Source organism: Numida meleagris, chromosome 12, assembly GCF_002078875.1.
Source record: "Numida meleagris isolate 19003 breed g44 Domestic line chromosome 12, NumMel1.0, whole genome shotgun sequence".
NCBI lineage: Eukaryota > Metazoa > Chordata > Aves > Galliformes > Numididae > Numida > Numida meleagris.
In genome coordinates, this window is record NC_034420.1 from 12,591,831 (window position 1) to 12,613,756 (window position 21,926).

General features: G+C 55.5%; 1 protein-coding gene across 4 annotated transcripts; it reads right to left on the minus strand.

The window, feature by feature from the left end:
• NDST1 (N-deacetylase and N-sulfotransferase 1) lies at positions 582-19,783 on the minus strand. Of its 4 annotated transcripts, none has more exons than XM_021410118.1 (16): positions 19,722-19,783; positions 9,751-10,623; positions 8,879-9,361; positions 8,544-8,631; positions 8,055-8,209; positions 6,503-6,688; positions 6,002-6,130; positions 5,656-5,838; positions 5,195-5,291; positions 4,928-5,051; positions 4,448-4,622; positions 4,118-4,288; positions 3,436-3,545; positions 2,672-2,774; positions 2,401-2,516; positions 582-2,120 (listed from the first exon to the last, which is right to left on the minus strand). In XM_021410118.1, exons 2-16 carry the CDS (start codon positions 10,258-10,260, stop codon positions 2,114-2,116), a joined length of 2,637 nt encoding a protein of 878 aa, XP_021265793.1. In that variant the 5' UTR covers positions 10,261-10,623; positions 19,722-19,783; the 3' UTR covers positions 582-2,113. The 4 variants fall into 4 exon arrangements, with proteins under 4 accessions (XP_021265793.1, XP_021265789.1, XP_021265791.1 ...); XM_021410114.1 differs by having other exon boundaries at positions 582-2,177; XM_021410116.1 differs by having other exon boundaries at positions 582-2,205.

Below are 21,926 nucleotides of genomic sequence, written 5' to 3' on the forward strand. Positions count from 1 at the left end.
CCGCACATCGTTTGTCACTCGGACAGGTTCGAACAGAGCCCGCCGCTGCCCGGCTGGGATTCATTAGGCACCGGCTCGGTTTCCTCCAGCGCTGTGCAGGGGCCGGGAGGGAGGGGAAGGCAGCAGCCGGGCGGGTTTGGGGGCCCACGGGGCTGCGGGTGCTGGGGGGGCCGTATGCAAGCGCTGTGCAGCACGGTTGGATCCAGCGCTGGATGGCTGCTGCCACCTCGTGCATGGAGCTGAGCCGTGAGGCTGCTCCCACGTCACCTCCATTGTCCTCTAACCCACCCTGAAGCCCGGGAGCCCTTGTGCCATGGGGATGGGAGCACCCAGGGGGATGCTGGCGCACAGGTAGGTATGGGACAGACAGCCCGGTTGGGCATGCGTGGGTCATGTCCCAGCAATCCTTGCATGGCATCCTGTGTGCACCCATATGGCACAGGGACGGCCCCCAGATTGAGACCCCAACACAGCAGTCCCACCTCTCGGGTACAACAGCTCTGCAGTGAGCGGGCGTGCAGTACCCCGTGCTGCTGCTGTTCCAGGGAGAAGAGCAGGAAAAGAGGCAAAAGCACAGCAGCTAAAACCAGCGAACCCCATTTTATTAGCAGTTAGTTCAACAGGACCTTACATTAGTGACCAGGACACTCTCTGAACGCAGCCCCAGGGATGGGCTTGGACGGAGCCAAGGGAGGTAGAGGGGCAGGGCAGACCCCACCCCTGTGGCCCCCGGGCATGGCTACAGAGCTTCATGCAAAACCCAAAGGCTGGGAAGCCCCACTGCCATCCAGAACCAGATGGAGAGGTGAGGCAGAGCCCCACGTTGCTGCCACTCTCCCCCTGCACTGCCCTGGCATTGCTCCATGCCCAGGCACTGCTGGGTGACCCCAGCTTCCCTCCTCCAAGCATAAAACACAAAGGGACCAAACCTACCCCTGGGGCTGGAGAAAGCATTTGTCCTCAGCCCACCTCCCCACACCGTACCATCAAGCCGCCTCCAGCTGCTCCCCAGCGGTGCTGCAGATGCCTTGGGGGCACGAATGGTAACAGGGTGCCCTTCACAAAGTGCCCCCCCCCCCCCCCCTCGTGCACCACCAGGGCTCTGCCCTTCCCCAGCCTCCGGCACGCGCATCAGCAGCTCCATCCACAAGGAAATCTGGGCCCTTACCCACGTAAACCCATTACGGCTCAGTGTTGGCACTGCTACATACATGGATGCTCACACACACGCTCATACACACGCACACTCGTGCACACTCACTGCCAGGGCAGCCAGAGCCAGGGATGGGGGAGGGCCTGCACAGCCCACGTGAAAGGAGGCAGCTCCTGCACGTCACCATGACAAGTCCAAAGACACATCTCTGGTGGGGAAAACTTCCCCCATCATTTCCCCACTGACCTTTGTCCGTCTCCCACGTAACAGCCAAACAGACCACGTAAAACCCTCGGGGTTTAGGTACAAATTCTGGCACCGAAGAAAAAAAACCAACCCCCTGCAAAATCAGAACGAAATGAACCCTCCCCCCACACCCCAACATTATTAAAATACTTTAGCTTTTAATATTCCAAGAGGTTTGAAGTTCTCAGCATCCTTCCAACTGCCGTTATCCCAAAGTCTGCCTCGTCCCCGAGGGCCCGCGCTCCTGCGAGCTGGGTTGGGTTCGTGCCGGAGGCCACCAGGCACCTCTGGGCTTTACCACAGGAAACACCACGATTGTAAAACATTGCAGAGCAGGCGGGGGGCCGGGAGCGCCCTGTCCCCTTCTCCTACCCCACAGCAGTCCCACCGCGCTGCCCCCGGACTGGGAAGAGGTTGAGATTGAAAATGAATGAAGTTGAGCAAAGAAATAGCATCCAAGTCTTTGAAAAGACACCTTTTTCTTTTTCTTTCCAGGTGTTTTTAGAGCTGGGTTTTGGGGGAATCCAGCAAACTCCCTGCTGCTGGGCTGGGTGGCAGGACGAGGTCTGGGTCACTTTGTGCACTGGCTCTCCACCAGCTCCTCTCCTCTTCTACAGCTCTGCACAAGTCAACTCCAGCGCACCCAAAGCTGCTCCTCCATCACCTGCCCAGGGGGTGCAGAACGGCTCCAACGCTGCTCACAGCCCAGGGAACTTAGGGTCTGTTTTGGGCAGAGAAAGAGGGAATTTGTGCCAATTCCCTGTTTCCTCCATCAGAGCTGGACAGGAAAGGACCTCGCCATCAGGCTTGGGAATTAAAAAGGAAAAAAAAAAAAAATAGAAGGGATGTTGGGCAGGCAGAGAGGTCGCAGCGCTGGGACCACAGAGTCAGGCCAGCACCCAGCAGCCTTCAACACAGCCGTCCTGCTCGAGGGCTCCAGCATCCCCTCGAAGGCTGTGCCTGGATATTGCTTAGGGATGTGATCGGAGGGCGGCAGCTACCTGGTACTCTGCAGCTCCTCCCGCAGCCAGGTGGGCAGCGTCTGCCCCATTTTGTACAGGAGCTTGGAGAGCTCGATGTTATGGTCCCTGTAATAGTCCCGCAGGAAGGCTCGCGACTGCAATGAGAGAACACGGACAAGGGTTAACAGGACAGACTGCTGCGCCCAGATCCAACCCTACCACCCAGCCCTCCCTTGCTACAGCCCCACTCTGTGTCTAGGACACCGTGCCAGCAAAACCACTGCCCCACTGAGGCTTTCTGCGTACTCACATCTGAATCCATCTCGGGGTACTTCCTCCCTTTGCTCTTCCCCAAGCATTTGGTTTTGCCTCCTTCCAGAAGCTGACACCAGAATCCTTTCTTTGGGTCAAACCTGCAAAGAGACAGCTCTGCCTCACCCTGCTCGCCAACCCAGGGCACCCTGCCCCAGCCTTGATCAACAGCAATGCACTGCCCTGGGGTATGCAAGCAGTCTGGCTGGCAAAGATCCACTGCATGGGTGCTGCTCTGGAGCCTATTTTTAATTTGCAGCCCAGCTAACATCTCATTATAGACCAACCTGTACAACAAGTTTACCATACAGGCGCACAATAAGCAGCCTGACAAAATTCATTTATTACTTACACTGCCCTGCTATGAGAAAGCATGGGAGCCTACGTGGGCTTTTATTATAACTTTCTGTGGCACCTTCAGCTTTGAGTATGCTCAGGAGCCCCACATCACCTGGGCCCAAATTTAGAGTGGCCAAACACACAGGCAAGACGGGCACAGAAGTAAACTATTCTTTTTCTAGGAGCTCTGAAGGCTCCTGCTTCCCAGGGTGAGCTTTATTGTCTGAAATGCTCAGGGTGGAGTAACACCTGTGAAGGTGCCATACAGTAAGCACCAAAAGCAGGTCTCAGGGTGCTGCCCTGGACAGCTTTGTGCTCCTGAGTTTCCCTTGAAGTAAAAGGGAGCAACCCCTGCTCTGTGCCCTGGGGGACAGCAGGTGCTTTCCAGGTTGAGGAGGAAGGAAAGCTCAGGGTGGGACTTACGCCAGGGTTTTGTGGTAATCGATGAAGTTGGTCACACCTAGGAATTTCTGGACCGTTTCCATCACTTTGGCAGGTTCTGTTCGGAGCAGCTTGCCGTCCAGGACTAGAATCTGCAAGGAGGAAGGCAGGGCTGTGAGCTTCCACCTCCTGCTGGCTCGCAGCCCTGCTCTCCTGGGGCATAACAACACCTTCTCTGCACATTTTGCCATCTCAGAGCTAAATTTGCCATGAGCATGCAGAGAGTCCCCTTTTTAATGCCAACAGTGAACATGTGTCCAGGTGTTCACTTACACTAGGTGTTGGAAAACTGAATGCAAATTAAAGTCAGAGCCAGAATCTATCCAGGACAAAACCAGAGCTTCAGCTCAGGGCTGTCTAACCCACAGAGAGTCGGGATTATATTACAGCAATTATGCCAGAACCACACAATTAATAGACTTTATAAGGTTGAGTGATGATGGAAAAATCATTCAGCTGAGCAGAATCACCCGACGTAGCCCATACCCTGCCAGCAGCACACTCTCCTCCCCGCCATGCAGGTCACAGCAGGGTTGAGATCTAACCCCAATTTCCCTTACGGGCAGCTGGAAGCTGGGGACAGCTTGGCCTGCTATTTCTGTCCTGCTCTGATGCTGCAGTGATGCTGGTCAGGAGAGTGAGGTGCCAGGGCTGCCATCCCTACCTGGTTGGCGTGGTAGCTGTTCAGCCAGCGCTCGATGTGGGTAGCATACCAGCCTGGCACCAGGCAGCGGTTCTGCAGGGTCCGCAGCTTCGCCGCAGCCTCAGGCCCAGCTGTGATCACCTCATGGAAGGTGTATTTCAGGGCGACCGGGTCGTCGTGGGCTCGCTGATGCTATCAAACATGAGCAAAACAGGTTCCTGAGGCAGCTGAGAGCGGACACCAACTGGACCCAAGCCCTAGGTTGCCTGTGAAGCACCACAGCCTCCCAAGGGATCAAGGGAGCTCCTGACTCAACAGGGAGCTGGGTGAGAGGAGGGTTGGGTGGCTCACCTGATACCAGGAGTAGGCTCGATCTGCAGGGTTGATGAGGATTGTGATGACTTTGGCCTTAGAGAGCAGGGCTGCAGCTCGCCGCGGAGCCACTTCTGAGTCAAAGTAGTTGGCACTTTTTTCAAAGTAGAAGTCAGAGGTGGTGTTGGAGGGGATGGGGAAGAACTCCATGTACCTGAGGGAAGGCACAGCGTGAGGCAAGTGGACAGGCATCACGAAATACCCCCAGAAACCCTCTTTGCAGGTAGCAGTCTCCAACACTTTGTACCAAGCACTGCAGACACCCAGGGAAAGACAAACTCTGGCCACCAGACAGAGCTGGTGCTGTCATGAGCATGACCTTGCACGGAGCAGAGCATGCAGCGGCCCCCAGCCCCTAAGACACAAGACCAGCAGCCTCAAGGCAGCCTTGCTCCTGCTCCTCAAGAAATCGGTGCTCCCACTTCTGTCCCCATGGCGGGGAGATGCAGGCTGACCTACCAGTCTATGCCCTTGTGATAGTTGTGTCCATTGAAGAACTGTATCTCCTCAAAGGTCTCTGAGCTGGGGTAGTTGCTGCTCAGGTCCGGGTGCATCCCCAAGAAGAGATAAAGGGCAGTTGTTCCTTCAGACAGAGAAAACAAGAGCTGACTTTGGCCTAATTTCTCTCCCTGCTTTGCTTCAGCAGGGCCGAGAGGCTCCTTGAGGGTGTGGGGAACCTGGCAAGCCTCTCGCCGTGCTCACAGCACTGAGGATGAAGGGATGTACCTGTTTTTTGAGGCCCAATGATGAGGAGCTTTGGGAATCGGTCACAGGTCTTTTCTTTGGACCAAATGTCTTTGTGACGCTTGTCTTCACAGGGATCCTGAAACGCAGAGCAGGATGGTTGGAGCCAGGGCAGCCTGGCAAGGAAGCTGTGTGGCTGCTCAGCTTCCCTGAGCCAGAGCAGACGTGCAGGGTGGCCATGGCAAAAGTCTGGGTTTATTTCCAGGTCCATGAAGCAAATTCTGTCCTAGCACCACCCGCAGAACCATAAGGAGGTTAAAAAAAAAAAAAACTGCTTTCCCACAAGACCACAGAAAAATTCAGATCAGAGAGGACCTGAAGTGGTCATTCAGTCCAACCTGCTGCTCAGAGCAAGGCCAGCTTTATCCTACTTCCCTCTCCCCAGCATAGACAGAAAACAGGATCGCTCCCTCCATTCCCTCTGCACAAGGCACAGGGCGTACCTGCCACAGAGGGTCCTTCTCCTCGGAGAAGATCTGGAAGTATTTCTGTGCCAGCTGCACAGGTGGCAGCGTCTGCAGCTTCAGGTTGGTCCAGGAGTTGAGGAAGCGGACCAGGTGTTTGAAGGTGTACAAGCCCAGGCGGTCGTTGCCATAATTGGACAAATGGGTCATGAAGATGCTGATCTGAAGTAAAGGATGGAGCAGGGGTTAGCAGGGCCTCACCTGGCTGCCATCCTGCACAAACAGCCCTCTGCTCCGGCTGAGTGCACTGGGGACACTGCCTGCAGCAGCAGGGGACAGCTCCACAAGAGATGCCACCCGTATGTCCCCAGGCAGCAGTACTCACAGGGTTAAGGAGCACTGTCAGGAACAGTTCGCCTCCATTGATGATTTTATCCAGCTCACTGGAGCCACCAGGGTATTCGTTGTAGAAGATGGTGTGTGTGAAGAGGCCACAGGTTTGCCGGGGGAGGACCTGGGGAGGGAGAAAGACGTGTCTGGAGCAGGTGGAGGAGCCAGGGCAATGAAAAAACCACATGGCCCCTTCCTTCCTCCAGATTCAAAAGAGGTTCTCAACCTCTCAGAGGTCAGGATCAGCTTCACCACCCCTTGACTTGGATTCTGTTACCCTCAAGAGATGCAGATGAACAGATGGAGAGGCCACAAAGTGTCCTCATAAGAAGTTCCCCTAGGCAGGACTAGCAAACATGGAAGGGAACAAAACCCCCTCAAATCAAGTCTCCTTTGGCTGGAGCCAAAGCAACCAAGCCATCCAGAAACTACACACCAAAGTTTTGGTGGAGGAGGCAGAGAAGAAAAGCATCAGAGATAACACCTGGCCACCTACCATGATGCCGTTGTGGATGAAGCCACGGCGATAGCGAGCAGGTTTCAGGTGGGGGTATTCCTCTGTGCTCGTGACTTTGATCGACCAAACCTGCTTCCAAGCTTCATACAACTGCACATGGACAGGGTAGACGCCCGAGTGGTGGGGGGCCACTGCATACCCCATGTCAGTGGGGATGCCATGCTCCTGCAGGGAAGAGATTGGAGACTGGGTGACCAGGGAGATCCCAGAACCACCACCTCCCAACTCAATCCAGCCTCCCCCAGGATTGTCCATTCCCGACCATAGATAGTCCACTTGTGTCTTGAAGAGCAATAAGAGCTGTTCTCATGCATCCTCCCCTAACCAAGGCTGTCTCCAGAAAAAGGAATTCAGTAGAAGATGTGCTGGGTGGAAACTTGCTCCTCTTGGAGTCATTTCTGCTTTCATCAAAAAGCCAGCACCAGCAAAGCTTACTGGTGAAGACTGAGCAGAGACAATTATGTAAGACTGTAAATTGATTTATATCACTAGATATAAAGCAACTTGGAAATTTTCAGCTGGACACCTGCCCATCTCTTCCACCACAAACAGAAATGCTCCAGTCTCTCTCTTTAATTAAGCATCTCTAATTAATAGAGAATGAATTCAAGTTAGCATGAAGAGCCATCTCTCAGGCTACCAGATCCAATTATTATTGCTAGGCCTGGCTTTACTGGATTTGGATTCGAGACAGCTGTGAGCAAATCAGTTGATCACAGCATGACTCGGTGTCAATGTAGACTTTATGTAGGCCAGATAAAGGACTTTCCAAGAGGATGGACAATCTCCAACCAAGCCAAAGGTCAGCGCTTGCCCTTACAAAGCAAATGAGTCCCTCAGCAACTCAGCCTGCAGAGGGAGTTTCCAGCAGTGAGATCCTTGCAGGCACAGCCACTCTGACCCCGCTCCACGATGCCACATGGGCCAGCTTCAGTGCAACACCAAACCACAGTGTGCTAAACATAAACCTCAGGCTTGGTTAAAATCCAGCACACAAACCCAAGCGATTGCTGCCTTCTGTAATGCTGTGGGTTCGATCTCTGCATTCCCATGAATGCTGCCCCAGAGCAGGCAGCAGCACTGGCACAGCTGCAGCCACACAGCTGGAGTGGAACAATGTATGGACAGCGTTTCCCCATCAGCAGGCACCCGGGCAGCTCACTGTGACAGAGACATACTGGCTGCTGTGGATAAGTATTTTTCCTCCGAGTACTAGCGTACAAACGGATTTAACCGCCAAGTTACAAAGGCAGGGTGCCAAGCCTCAGAAGATCCTTATCCCAAATTTACACCAAGGCAGACAGGAGAGGGGGTTCCTGAGGCTCAGTGTCATCAGCTCCTTTTGCTCCAGCAGAGATTTTTGCTCACCCTGGGAACCAGAGCTCTGTCCAAGGAGGCAGGAGATCAGCCTAGGGACCACAGGAAGCCAAGGCCATCCCTTTTGATTCTTCAGCCAACAAAGGCCTATTCGTACCCCCTCACCCCATCCTCCCCCCATTACAAGCATCCCTGCCGGCGGCATCTTACTCACGACAGCGAATTTCTTGTTTAAGGTCATCTGCTCGGCGAGAACCGACTGGTTGTGGAAGAGGTGAGGCTGCATGTGGCTCCACATGTGTGGGAACCACCAGAACTCCCTCACGTAGGACAGCAGCAGATCGTCACCTTCATCCTCGGCATCGGTACCTGCAGGGACAACACTTGTTGTCACCGCAGGGTATGCAGAGCTGCATAGGGCGTCCCTGGGACAGAGTAGCACATGAGCGGCCCATGCAGAGGTAAGGGGACAGGTATAAGGTCCTAGCATGGGGTGCCTGCTCCAAGGGCTCTCTCAGGAGAGTGGGAAAGCTCCTGGAAGTGAGCTGCACCACGGACACCTCACCTCTGCTGGCTAGGCAGGTTGCTTTGCAGCACAGCCTGGGCCAGGGACCTTCCTGCAGCCCTGACTGCTTAAGCACCAGTTCTTGCTGTAACATCAGTAATGCACTCATGCATGAAGCAATGCCCTTACCCTCCTCACCTGTGTGGAAGAATTTCCCTGAGTATCCCAGGTTGAAAGTGAAATTTGGGATGTGGGTGCGCAGCTCGTTCTGCGTGTCAAACAGCGCCTGAGAGAGGGAAAGAGAAAGCAAAATGTCCTCAGCCAGTGGCAGCAGGGGACAGCTTCATAACCAGGCCTCTAGCAAAGCCCACAGCAAGGCAAGAACCCATGCCCCTAAGTGCTTCGGAGAAGGGACTCCCATGAGGAGGATGCTCTGAGAACAGAGAAATGCACCCCTGCAGTAAAAAGCATCCCATCCCTCACCCTTGTCCCAGACACCCCCTGCCCACCCAGCCAGGCTGTAACAGCAGCACCTTGACATCTTCCACCTTCATGCGAGTGCCCTCCTTGCCCACAAATATATCATCAATGTCCACCAGGATGTAACGATCGAGGGGCAGGGAGAGCCTCTTCCCTGTCAGGAAGGAGACGGCGTCCACGAAGACCAGCTTGTGTAGCCAGAAGTTGAGGTTGTTGCCAAAAAGCACCCTCTGGATGCCGTCGTGGAGGCCCAGGTCCTGCATCACCGTGGTGTGCAGTGCTGCATCCACACTCATATGTGGGATTGACTCTGCCGACTTGGTCTTGGCCAGCAGGACGGGCTCGTAGGTGGAGTGGTTGGACTGGAAAACGGTCCAGTCCTCACCGGGGAGCACACCCTTCTCCACCTCACTGGGCCGGGTGATGTACAGGAGGGGCGACTTGGGGTTGATGCTGCAGTCCTTCAGCGCCAGGTTGGAGTGGAGGAAGAGGGGGAAGCCCTTCAGCTGTGCGCTCAGCAGGCTGTTCTCGTTGGCCTGCAAGGGAAGAAAAGGGTTAAATGAGACGGCACAGCAGCTCCACTGGCGGGTTGAACGGATGGGGGAGGAGAACAGCCCACCACCCCTTCACAAACAGCTCCAGCCCACCCCAGGCTGCAGCCCTACCCTACACTCCAGGCACTGGGTCCTTCTCCTCTTCGTTGCCCAAACATGGGACCCCCTCACCCACAGCCACCTGCAAATCTGCATTTCCATTCCCTGCTATCCCCCTGCAGCACTCTAACAGGACAAGACAGGCAAGGGGAGCCTGCAGAAGGACAGCCCTGGGCCAAACTCATCCCGACATCAACACCTGTGATCACACGGGCTCCCTTCAATCTCAGCCCCTGCTACGTGGGCTCAGCTCATCCCACACACCCCCATACCTTGAAGAAGCCAATGATGCCCACGCCGTACTCCACACAGTACTTGTCCAGCAGCTCCCGGTTCCAGGCATCCAGGTTGACGTACTTGAGGATGTTCTCATAAATGATGAGCGCGAAGCGTCCCCGGTCTTTGTCAGTCAATGTGGGCATGTCCCCCTTTCCCGGGGCAATCTCTGTCCTGTACTTGAAGCGACTCGACTCCAGAATGGCCACGATCTCCTGACCCAGCTGAGAGTAGAGGCTCTCCACAAACACCAGCACCAAGGGGTCGGTGCGGGAGGAATCGGCCACTTTGAGGGCCTTCAGCGGGAGCAAGCGGGAAGGGGCGACCTTGGGTTCATCGCAGTCTGGCCCTGGCACATCCCCGGAGGGCTCCAAGCCCCTTTTCCACCCATATAAATAATATGCCGAGACAAAAACACTGAGAAGGCAGAAGGCGAAGAGCAGGAGCAGCACGACCTGGGGAGATACCTGTCGGATACCCCTCCGGGCCCTTGCCAGCACAGTCATCCTTGCATCCACAGGCGAGTTGGGGCCCCCTCCCCTGCCCTCTCGAGCCCCAGGGGAGGGGAAGAAACGAACACCACCACAAAAAAAAGCTAAAATGAACTGGAATAACGCTACTGATAATAAATTAAAATACTAGCAGGGCGCCTGTGCCCACGCAGGGTCTCTCCCCTCCAGCAGTCCGGTGTCCCTCGCTGTCTGCTTCATGTCACCATGGCAAACACGCTGAGAGTCCCCGTCCCCAGCCGAAATCCCATGGCCTCAGCGGGGCGAGGGGGCGGCGGGCGGCCTCGGTGCGGGTCTGGGCAGGCGTGCGGGCATGGCGGCTCCCCAGGGCACCTCGCTCCGGTGGCTCCGCGTGTGGCCCTGTAAGAGAGAGGGGAGGTGAGCACAGCACAGCCATGGCCTGGCTTTCAAGTGTGCTCTCGGTGAGTTGCCGGCATGGCAGGGCCTAAGGCCAGCGTGCCAGGGCAGGATGCACGTGTGCTGCACGTCCCCGGGTGCCTAATGGGGGTAGGAGCATCCCTGCCCCCCCTTGGGCCCCCAGGGCTCTGTGAGCCGGCGGATCCCTTCCAGCAAGCAGCCCCACTCCTCCCTTCCCTGCTGCGAGTGTGTGGCCCACACCCTTTTATTCTGCATGGGCTCCAAGGCTTTCCAAATGTAATCACCATGAGCAGCATCGGGCCAGAGCCCATCGGTTTGTGCTGTAACGAAGACTCTTGGGGCACAGCGTCCCTGAGCCACGCTCCCCTCCGACACAATGCACTCATGGGACACGGTTGGTGGCAGGGGAGGGCTGCGGGCAGGCGGCCAGCCAAGGTCAGTGAGACAAAGCCTTCTTCTGAGGAAAAAGCCAAGGCCAGTGGGAGCGTCCACGTGGAGCCAGAAGGACCTTGGGATTGTTTTTCCTTTCTCTGTGAAAAGCCGAATTGAAAAAGGGAGAAAAAAGGGCAGACACCGCTTGCTCATGGGTAGGTCCTCCTGAGGCACCAGCCTGCTCCTGGCTGGGCAGAGCTCCCTGCACGCAGCCCCTGGGTGCTGTGGGAAGGGGTTTGTGCAATCAAAGCATTACAGGGGATTGGGAGAGAGATAAAAATAGAGCTCCGGCATCCCAGGCACAGTGGCAGACACAGAGAAGGGATCTGTCCCTCACCCCTGCCCTTGGCATGGCTCAACCCTGCCCAGAGACAGCCCGAAAGGGCAGCCCAGCCCCTTGTTTTCACACCTTGCAGGGTTCTGGGGCTATTCATAGCTCCCTTGGGAGCCCTTCCCCAAAGGTCTGAGCTGGGAGCATGGCTGAGCAGGGCTGCACAAGCGCTCAGAGGCCGGACAAATATAATCCAGACACTAACGGGATTAAACGTGGCCATCTGAGGAGTAACATGGATTATACACTGCGACTTTGTGGGGTAATCCTGTCATTCCTGCCCTTACCTGCAGCAAGGTCTGCTCCACGCCCGTGCTGTACCCTTCTTTCCAAACCTCCCAGCACAGCAGAATAAAGGAAAAAAAAAAAAAAAAAAAAAAAAAGCCGAAAAGCACTGTGCGTGCGCTAAGGGAAATCCTTGGGGAAAATCCATCCTCCCTGGCAAACCGGGGAGAGCCAGAAGCACGCCTCCAAGCATCACATCCTGAACGCAGCACCCCATTCCCCATCAACCGCTTTCCCCTATCAGGAGGGCAATGCAAGCACCGTTCATGCTGTCGTGTTCCCATGGCTACCGGCAGGGATGTGACAGCCGGGGGATGGAGCGTCACTGCGGCCGGTGACAGCGGCTGGGGCTGCTCATCCATCCGTCATCCCCTGCCAGCAGCCAGGCTGACACGTTCGGGAGCAGGGGACGGGCAGCTGCCACTGCCACAGGTTTAGGTCCGAGAACAGAAGTCCCAGAGACCAACCATTTTCTTGTATTTTTTTTCTGAAACAAAAATGCAAACGTGATAGTAACACAGAAAAAAAAGACCTTCACGAGAGCTGGCGGAGCGACAGTGAGAGTCAAACTTCCTTTTAACCTGATTTTCAGAAGCTGCTCAGGTGCCTCCTAAAACCGCAGCGGTTACTTAAAAGGCACCAGCTGAAAACTACAGCCAGAGCACCACGTGCAGCCCTCAAGCCCCAGAAACACCGCGCTGCGCCACGACCAGTGCTAAACCAGAGCAGCACAGAAAGGAGGAGGAGCTGCTACAAATACCCTTTTCTTTTTGATTTTTGCCTGAGCTCCTCGCACGGGCTCTCCTGGAAGCCCATGTTCCTGAAGCAGAGCCTGCCACGCTCCCCACTGTGCCCGTGGGCTCAGCAAACCCACCTCCGCTCGCCGCGCACAGGAAAGCTCTTGCATTCCCAGCCACAAAGCACGGCTTCTGCAGCGCAGCCGAGCTCTGCTCCCACTGTGGTAACGGAGCAAGGCATTAAAAGGGCCTATGAAAAAGGAAGGGTGAGGGTGCAGGGTGGAAGGCACGAAGCTGCTTCCCCACAAGGAGCACCCTGCCACGGGCTGCCGGCCGGCTTAGGGCCAGCTGTTGTAATCCGGGAGGCTGACAAACAGCATCAGCATCACAGCAGCTTCTCCAGCATGGCCACAAGCCCGGCCAAGCCACGGCCATGCAGCGCAGGACAAGCACCCCAAAGTTTTGCTCTCCCGCAGCACACCCCCTGCTGCCACTTCCCCGCAGCAGCACACACTCCCTGGCACATCCCTGCTTGCCACAGCTGTACCTGCTGGGCAGGGAGGTGGGACAGCCCTGCCTGAGCTCATTGGCCACCCGAGATTTGCTTATTCTTCTCTCCCAGACAGAAAAGGGGAGAAGTGATGTCAAAAAGCAGGGCAGAGGGAAGAGAAGCTCCCCATTGCCAGCTGGGCAGCCCAGGGATGGAGATGCTGGTACCTCCCACCTGGAAAACCAGAGAGGGATTGGGGGGATGAAGCCACCTCCATCACCAGCACACAGTGCTCTCCCTTCAACCCCCAGTGAGATTTCACAGGGATGCAATGGAAGGATTAAATATAAGCAAGGAAGTGCAAATAGATCCAGAGGAAAGAGAAGGGCTGATCGGTCCCAGCAGACATACGCAGCAGTGTTGATTTATCAGCAGTACAACAGGTCCAGCCACAGGTGCAAGCAGCAAAGACCAAGGTGGTTCACAAGTCAAACAAATCATCCATCCCAGCACAGGATGCAAGCTCAAATCATTAATGTGACATGGCCAAGGGGAGCTGGATGCTGCAATCACCTGCTGTCCTGGAATGCTCAGAGACCTGCTGGGTGCATCCCCGAGCAGTGGGGCTGCTGAAGTTACAGGGCACTTTACAGGTCCTTACCAGCTGGGCTACGTCTCCCCGCAACGAGGAGAGCTTGGGATGGGGATGTGCCCCCCAGAGCCACAGCCCTGCTTGGTGGAGAGCTCCCATGCGTAAGCAAGCCTGCGGGGTTAAGCCCAGATGGATGAGGATTTAGAGGAACGACGTTAGACTGCACTGCTTAGCTCAGCGATTCACAATCACTTCTGCTTGCTCCAACACTTCCCTTCACACGTCCAGGCTTTGGCCAACCCCTCTGAGCTCTCAGACGAGCGGGGCAGATGCTATGCTTTGGCCACCCTGGGATGCACATAACCAGCAGGATTGCAATGCCATCCTGGCCGTGCCCCACCTCTCCTGCATCTCACACATCCTCGCCAACATCCTGAGCGGTCGCTGCCCCTGCAGCCCTGGGTCTCGGGGGCTACCTGCAGAAAATGCACAAAGCCAGCCTAAATGATTATTAATAAGTTTAAATTCCCTCTACAGGGAATTCCCCTTCGCTCTGTTGGTAATATTTAGATCTAAAACCATTGAACTAAGCACATCCTTAGAGAGGAGATTAATGCCATCATATTATTCAAGACACAACCGCGAGCTTAGGACAGGGGAGCACGCATTAGAAATGAAGAAGAAACCAGCGTGAGTAATCTCCCTTTCAACATCCACTTCTGCATCACCACTTGATCAGCCACCGACTCCCAAAGGCTTTCCCCCAGCCGTGTGGGATGCTGGCTGCAGGGAAGCCTCTCCACCAGCCCCGTGCCACTTTTGGTACACACAGTCTCATTTTGGCCAATCTGGCCCCAGATCTTCCCAAGGCAACCTGCACGGCCGCTCGCTATCGGAGCAGTTTTATAATGCTGGATAAGGAATGCCTTAGCTGTAGATTACATGGGCTTCTTAAGTGCTTAGCAAACAGTAGTTACAACATGCTAGGGATAAAAACAAAGTGCTTACCGGCAGGGGCACGGCCCCAGCCCAGCTATCCTAAGGACAGCAGCACGGTTTTCTCCATCCCAGTGCCCAAAAGGTATGAAATAAAGAAGGATGAACGCACCGACGTGCAGCCCCAGGCTCGGGGCGGCAGGGATGCGCTTGGTGTTTCCATGTTGTGATAGACCGAGCAGCAGCAAGCAAGAGAGCACTGGGAAAATGCATCTCAGAGCTACCCGGGGTCTGAGCATTGAGGGGAACCACTGCAGCCAAAGCAAGCCCTCCATCCTGCCCGAGCTGTGAGACGAACGATGCGCCCGGTAGAAATGGTCAAAGTTCTTCCCATAAAGAAGTTATTTTTGGCCACAGCGTCTGGCTCTGAAAGAGACATTTTTCACCCAGACAGCCCCGTTAACGCTTGGGTTTTACTGGAAAAGATAAAAGTAGCGTTTTGCTCAGGTTTGCTACAAAAGCGGTCACGAAAATGTTTCTTTTCTCAGAGAGGGGAGGGAAAGGCGAGTTTTGGTGTGGTGCTTTCTGCCCTTGAAGCCTCAGGAACACCCTCATTCATGAGGAACTGGGAAGCGGAGCTTGGGGAATTCTCCCGAACCTTAATTGAAAGAGACGCTTAACGAGGAGAGTTTCTTTTGTCTGTTAATTGAAACAGGTTCTTACTGACAAAACTCGCCGTGAATTTTAAGTGGGTTCACGGAGGGGGAAAAACAATCCCCTCAGTGAATCAGATTTTACTGCTTTGAAATGTGCCGTGACAATTCTTGTGGTTCTCCAAGCGTCCAAGAGCCATTCTGGATAAGCAAGGTCTGAAATTCAAGCATCGTCAGAAAGAAAAGGGACTGGAGGAAGAGAATCTTATGGGAAGTTTTATACATGGGGGTAGGCAAAGGGCCACAGGCTGCAGTGTCACCTGCTCGCTGCGTGGGGACGCCAACCCAAACATACACCCTCTTGAGAATGCCCCAGTGCCACCTTTTGCTACTTGCATCGCTTTGCTCAACCAAATTTTCGCTGGTCCTGTTGCAAACGGAAGGGGAGGGAGGGCTTAGCTCAGCTGCAGGACGTGGATCATGCAGCATCCCCCCAAAAAGCTACAGCCTCTCGGCCAAGCAATGTCCCCATGCTGCTGCTGTTGCCCAGGCAGCACCACTGGAGCCCCCCAGTACAGAGCAGCTGCTTCCTTTTCTTGACAGCTTCCCATGACGAGGAATTTGACATCTGCAGGAGACCAGCCTCAACCAGTTGCAGAAGAACCACCAGCTGTTCAGGGGACAGCAGGCCTCCCTGCCGTACACTGATCTGGCCCCAAAATGTCACTTTTGCAAATGAGCGTCCCTAAAACCGCAGCATAAACTAACTCAAAGCATCCCTGGGAACCACTCAGGGCTGCAGCAAACCCCCCCGAGCCCAGGACGGGAAGCAACGGCTGTGGCACCGTGCAAGCTGCCCCTCCTCACAGGGGCTCTGGGGATGCTCCCCCCACACCCACTCGTCCTGCTTCGGCTGAGGGCAGCCCCTGGGTGCTCACAGTGTGTGCAGGATTAGGAGCGCAGCGTCCAACGCCTGCTGTGGGTGCAGGCATGCCCCTGTGTCAGCTCCCGACGGCCAGTGCCTGGGGATGCTGCCTCCAAGGTCAGGGCCAGGCCAGGCAGAGGTCAGATCTTTTCTTAGATCAATGGATACAGTTGGAAAACCTGGCACAGCCCGGGCAGGCGGCACTCCTCAGGCCCCAGAGCACATCTGTTTTTTCCTAAAGGTATTAGCTGAGCTAATAAAAGACATTACCTCTCCGAACAAACTTTGCCACCCTTCAAAAGTACCCAAGGTTGCCATGCTCCCCAGCCCCACAGAAGCACAGGCAGCAGGTGCAGAGCACGGGAGAAGCTTGCATGCTGTGGTGCTCCTTCCACCAGGGCAAGGCAGGAAGGAGCTGACCCCTATGGGGAGGACACATCCCAGCCGAGCAGTTCCAGCCCCAGCCTGCAGCCACACGTGGGATTTACGGCTCAGTATTGATTCATCTGCTGCAAGCCTGCCATTACAGTCGATGGCTTTTGCAGGAAAACAATATGAATCATAAGCTACAGGCTGCCCTCTCCCTACATCCCCACTGTGTGACTCACCCGACATTTCCAGGGGTCCTGCAGCGACGGCTGCTCTGCAGAAATGGGTGCAGGGTGCACGGAACACGCTCATGTGGGGGCTGAGTGTGCGCAGAGCCCAGGCCCCCAAATCTGCAACAGTCCCCAAGGAAGCAGCATCACACATTGCCTCCTCCCAGACCCCACAGACACATCCTCCTGCCCCCATCTCCAGTTCTACAGCACGCTGTAGAAATGAAACAAGCAACACCTCAGCCAGAAATATCCCATTACCCAAGGAGCCCGAGGGTCTTGAGCTCCAAAAAGTCCATCCGAGCAGGGCTAGGAACATACGTTAGATAGATTGGAAACCACAGCCCTTCATGACCATAAACCAACTGCAAGATATAGGACCTTAATAACTTGTTTCTCTCTGCTTTGAGCCCTAACATAATTCTAGCAAGACTTAAGTCAACAGTCAAAGCAGAAAGAGGTAAAAGAAAATAATAAAGTCCACGTAGAAGGTAAAATCCCACAACCAACCAACACCTTATGACCAGCCCCACTCACTGACCCCAGCCTGGCACAGCCAACGAGCAGCCACTAAGGAATGGGGGCCCACCAGCAGCACCTTGCTCCCCAGCTCCCCCTCGTCTCAACTTACAATGATGAACAGACAGCTAAAATTTCAATTTTCCTCGAGAAGAATCTCTATGGAGCTGTCACTGATGCAAAGGGTTGGGTCTCCCTTGCACAGGGGAAGACCTGATATCCAGCACAGCCCTCAGCTCACCAGGACTGCATCCCTCTGTCCCCTGCAGGGGTTTGGGCGACCAGAGATGTCCCCAAAGTGAGAGAGAAGGAATCTGCAGGCAGAGGGTGGCAGGTGCTGCTGGTGACACCGCTGCAGCAGGGACACACTCGGCTGTGCAGTATTTCACCACGACGCGCTCCTGAAAAAGATATTAATCATTCTCCAGGCTCTAGCCTAGTTTCTGACTTGCGAGGCATCTTTTTTTCTTCTGTTTAAATTACCACCAACAGAGCATTAACATACATCCTGTTTTAAAGTACTGACAGCTCGACGCGGAAAGAAAAGGAAAAAAAAAACCAAAGCAGCCTCTCACAGACAGTCTGCTTAACAGGGACGGGCTTCCCATCCTCACGAAAACAAAAACAAAGAAGCCCCACCAGCTTTCCAAAGTGAACGGGAAGGCTTTGCGTGCCTGAGCTTTCTGGCCCTGCGGATGCACAACAGGGGAATTTTGTATGACTTTGCTGGCTGCAGCCCACAGGTGGGATGGCACAGCCAGCAGCAGCGTGGGCACCTGTGGGATGGGAGCCTGGGGGTGAGCTCATGTGCTCCTGGAGACACACGGGCATCCAGAGCCACAAGCATCGCTGTGTCCTGCTTTGTCTTTCCCCAAAAGAAGCTCTGACACAGAGGGAAGATGCTCGGCCACCCCAACAGAGGCCAGCACGGTTTTATTCCTGTCTTATCAAGCCACGCACGTTTTTTTCTATTGTTTAATTTCCTTCTTCTCCACCCACAGCAAGTTCACTCAGAAGCAAGGAACTTATTTCCTATTGAATCCGTCTTGGTTGTTTTATTTGGAAAACAACGACTTCCTCCGCCGCGGCCCCGTGCGCAGCTGATGGAGCGGGCACCATGCTCATCTCCTGGTTCACACCTCAGCCCCGGATGAGCCAGCCCAGCCCCAGTTAAAAAAAAAAACAACACAACACTCTAGAGATTAAAGTAACAAAGGTGCTGCTCTGTCGCAGGAAGAGCTGCTGCGTGAAGGCTGTCGGTGACAACGCGGTACGGCGAAGCGCTGAGAGCAGGGAGCACCAGCCACGCAGCAGCACCGGTAGGAGCATGGGAAGGGAAAATCCCTGCTTGCAGGAGGCTGCAATGATGGGATCCAGTCCAGGGGGAGCATAGCCTTCGTGGTGACACTGCTGGAATGCCAGGCAGGGGACAACCTGCCTGCACAAAGGCAAAGGTGGAGTCAAAAAACAAAAGACTTGGGCTGGGGGATGGATACAGCTATACATTAAAGCTCCGGGAGTTCGCTCACGGCTGAGTAAGTGTAAGGATTTCTTCTAGAGGGGATTATAAGGTGCTTTATGGAGACTCAAGACACGCCAAGGAGCGGACCAGTACAGCAGGTCTTGGCTGTGCTATTGGGATCTCCTTTAATCCTTTATTATTTTTAATTGATGTCATTTATGATCCTCATGAGCGGGGTCACTCCAACCTACCCCCACGCTGAGCTCGGCTCTGACTTTCAGAGGCCATCTGCAGCCACTGCGAGCAGTACTTACTCGGTACGGTGCAGTGCCTGGGAGCCTTCAGCACACGACACCGGGCAGCTGCATGGCACATACCACTTCTCCTTCTCTCCCAGAGCCCCCAGTGCAGCTTACTGGGGGACAGAAAGCTTGAAAGGTATTGAGGGACCTGTGGCTTGTTGGACCTGTGGCTTAACGAACCATGAGCTTGATGGAGATGTGGGTTAGATGGAGCTGTTAAGTCCCACGGTGTTGCTAACACCTCTGGCAAGCAGCTGACTCACTCTGGACACCCTGGGAAGATCCAACGAGACCTCAGGGACGGCAGCAAGGCGACGGGAGCATCTTCATGGGAGCCCCGGGGTTCCCAATGGGCAGCACAGGTCGGGCAGCCAGGAGGGCACCGGGCACGGTGCGCCAGCAGCACAGGGAGCGGGGAGAGCAGCGGCTGTGCCCGGGGGTGCAGCTATCTGCAGGTGACCCCGGGGGTGCAGCTATCTGCAGGTGACCCCGGCGCTCCCAGGGCAGCGCGGAGCCGGGGGTGCGGGCTCCCCCAGCACACAGCAGCGCCCCAAACGAGCGCGTCGGAGCCCACCGCTGCCAGCACCTCCCCGGCCCCGCGCCCGGGGGCAGGTGGCACGGCCCGGCCCGGCCCGGCCCTCGGCCTCCCGCGGGCAGCCGGGCTCGGCCTCGCCGGCTCCGAGTCGCACCGAGCGGCAGCACCAGGCCGGGGCTCGGCATCCCCCGAGCCGCGCCGCCGCCTCCCTCCCGCCGCCCTTTGTCTGCGGCCCCGCTCCGCCGCCGCCCCGCCTCGCTCAGACCTCCGCTCGGCCCCTACCTGCATGCCCCGCCGAGGGCCCCGCTCCGGCTCCGCTCCGCCCCGCCGCTGCCCGAGCGCCGCGCCGCCAGGCCGCCACCACCGCCGCTCGGCTCGGCCCGGCCCGGCCCGGCACTCCGCCCCGCCGCCGGCACCGCCCCCGGGCCCGCCCGGCACTCCGCCCCCCGGCAGCGAGAGCGGGCTCGGCCTCGCACCCAGCACCCAGCGGCGGCACGGTGGGACCGGGGTGGGTGCTCCTCAGGTACAGGAAGGAGCGCCCATCCCCATCACGTTGGGCAGCGAGGCGCTGGCACTGCTGCCCAGAGAAGCTGTGGGTGCCCCATCCCTGGAGGCGTTCAAGGCCTGGTGGTTGGCAACCCTGCCCACGGCGCGGGGTTGGAGCTAGGTGATCAGTAAGGTCCCCTCCAACCTAAGCCATTCTATGTTGCGGTGCAGGGTTTTTTTGTTTTTTTTTTCTTCCCAGCTGTGCAATAATGTCCCAATAAAGGGCCCTCTACAGCTCCCTGAGCCCAGGATGTGTTTGATGTGCTCGGCGATGTCCCACCAGGTCCTTCCCTCCCCACATGGCGGGGCGTCCTGAAGGGTACAGCCCCAGCAGTGCGCTCGGTGTAATTGGCATGTCAGGCTGCTCTCTCCTACAAAGCATCCTTTTATCTCTCTCCTGGTGCGTGTGTCAGATTTTTGAAGCCAATTAAGTCTGAGGTCGTCCCCATCCTCCTCCCCAGCTGCAGAACCCAGGCTGGATGATGAAGTGCTGGTTCATCACAAAGCTCTTCCACCACCCCGACTCCAAGACAAGCTCAAGGTACACATCTGAGTGAAGGGCTGGCTGCATCCCAGACCTGCGTGCACATACACAGAATTCCCTTCATTCCTCAGAGAGGGGAAAAACAAGCTTCACACAGCTCACCTGCTCCTACAGGCAACCTGCTTTAACAGTGGGGTTGGACTTGATGATCCACAGAGGTGCCTTCCAACCCCAATGATTCTGTGATCCTGTAAGCCAGGGGAGGGGAGCCCGGGCTGATCATCAGTGTGAGATGCCCAAGTCGGGCTCATCAGCACACATCATGTGGGGTGCCCGTGTTCCATGTGCTAGTTTGCAGAGAGAGGAACCTGGTTTCAGGTCTGGGTGCATCTCTGAGTGGCAGCTCTGGGGATGGAGGGGTGACGCAGAAGGGCATAAAGCAACGTGGGCTCCTCTCAGATGAGAGGAAATGTGTGAAGCTGGATGAGCTGATTCGGAAACGGAGAACCGAGACATAACAGAGGAAGGAACAGCTGGGAGCTCCACACCCACTCGACCTATCCTCAAGGCTCTGAGATCCCATCCTGGATTTTGACGTGCTTGCAAACGACAGGGGAATGCCTTGCCAAGGCATTTCAAAGCAGCACTGAGAACAACAGCATCTTCCCTGAGATCTCCCTACATCCGTTCCAAAGCATGACAAACGCATGCTGTGCCTGCAGGGCTGTCTCTGCTCCCAGCCCAGCTCTGTGCAGCATTACCAAACCCCAGGGCAGCAGCAGGGGCTGGACGTGCCCAGCAGGGCATGAAGATGACCCCAGGAGGCTCGCATCCAGCCCATGGGGAGGCTCGCATCCAGCCCATGGGGACGGGATGCAGCAGGTTTGTCTGGAGCTGGGCTTTGGCAGTGCGCTCCAGGAGAGCTTCCTACTTGACAAGAGGCAAGGAAGCAATTTCAATCAAATGCAACAAAGCAGACAAACAAACAACCAAAACCCCCCAAAATAAAAAAAAAGGAAATAATAAGGAAGAAGACAAAAAGAATCACGGACAATTATGGCTGCAAATTTTCTAATGCACTCTGAAGCATTCACTGAAGTCAAAGACTTCTTAACCTTAAACATTTCACTTTCCTCACAAGTCTTTTCTCTGAAGATCTCTGAATATCTTCCCTAAACCAAAGTTACTTGAAAGTGAAAAGGAGAAACAGGAAAATTGTCAACTGTGAGCTGCTGTAAGTTATGTTAAAGGAATTTTTTCAGCCTTGAATGTTTTGCAAACTCAGCCTGAAAACGGATCTGTGCTAGGAATAGCTTTATGAGGCCAGGCTAACCTCTGTCAGAGTTCTAACAGAGGCGACTCATGTACAAATCATCGAGCAAAAAGCCAACGATGAGTAATGAAAGGCACACACCAAACTGAGAACAATCTCCAGAATCCACAATCTCCAGTGGTAA

Coding starts and splice junctions, on each gene's coding strand:
- NDST1 (XM_021410114.1), bottom strand. CDS start 10,260: ATGACTGTGCTGGCAAGGGCCCGGAGGGGTATCCGACAGGTATCTCCC. Junction 5,052..5,194: donor CATTGGGCCTCAAAAAACAG/GTACATCCCTTC, acceptor CTCTGTCTGAAG/GAACAACTGCCCTTTATCTC. Junction 4,289..4,447: donor GAGCCTACTCCTGGTATCAG/GTGAGCCACCCA, acceptor CATGTTTGATAG/CATCAGCGAGCCCACGACGA.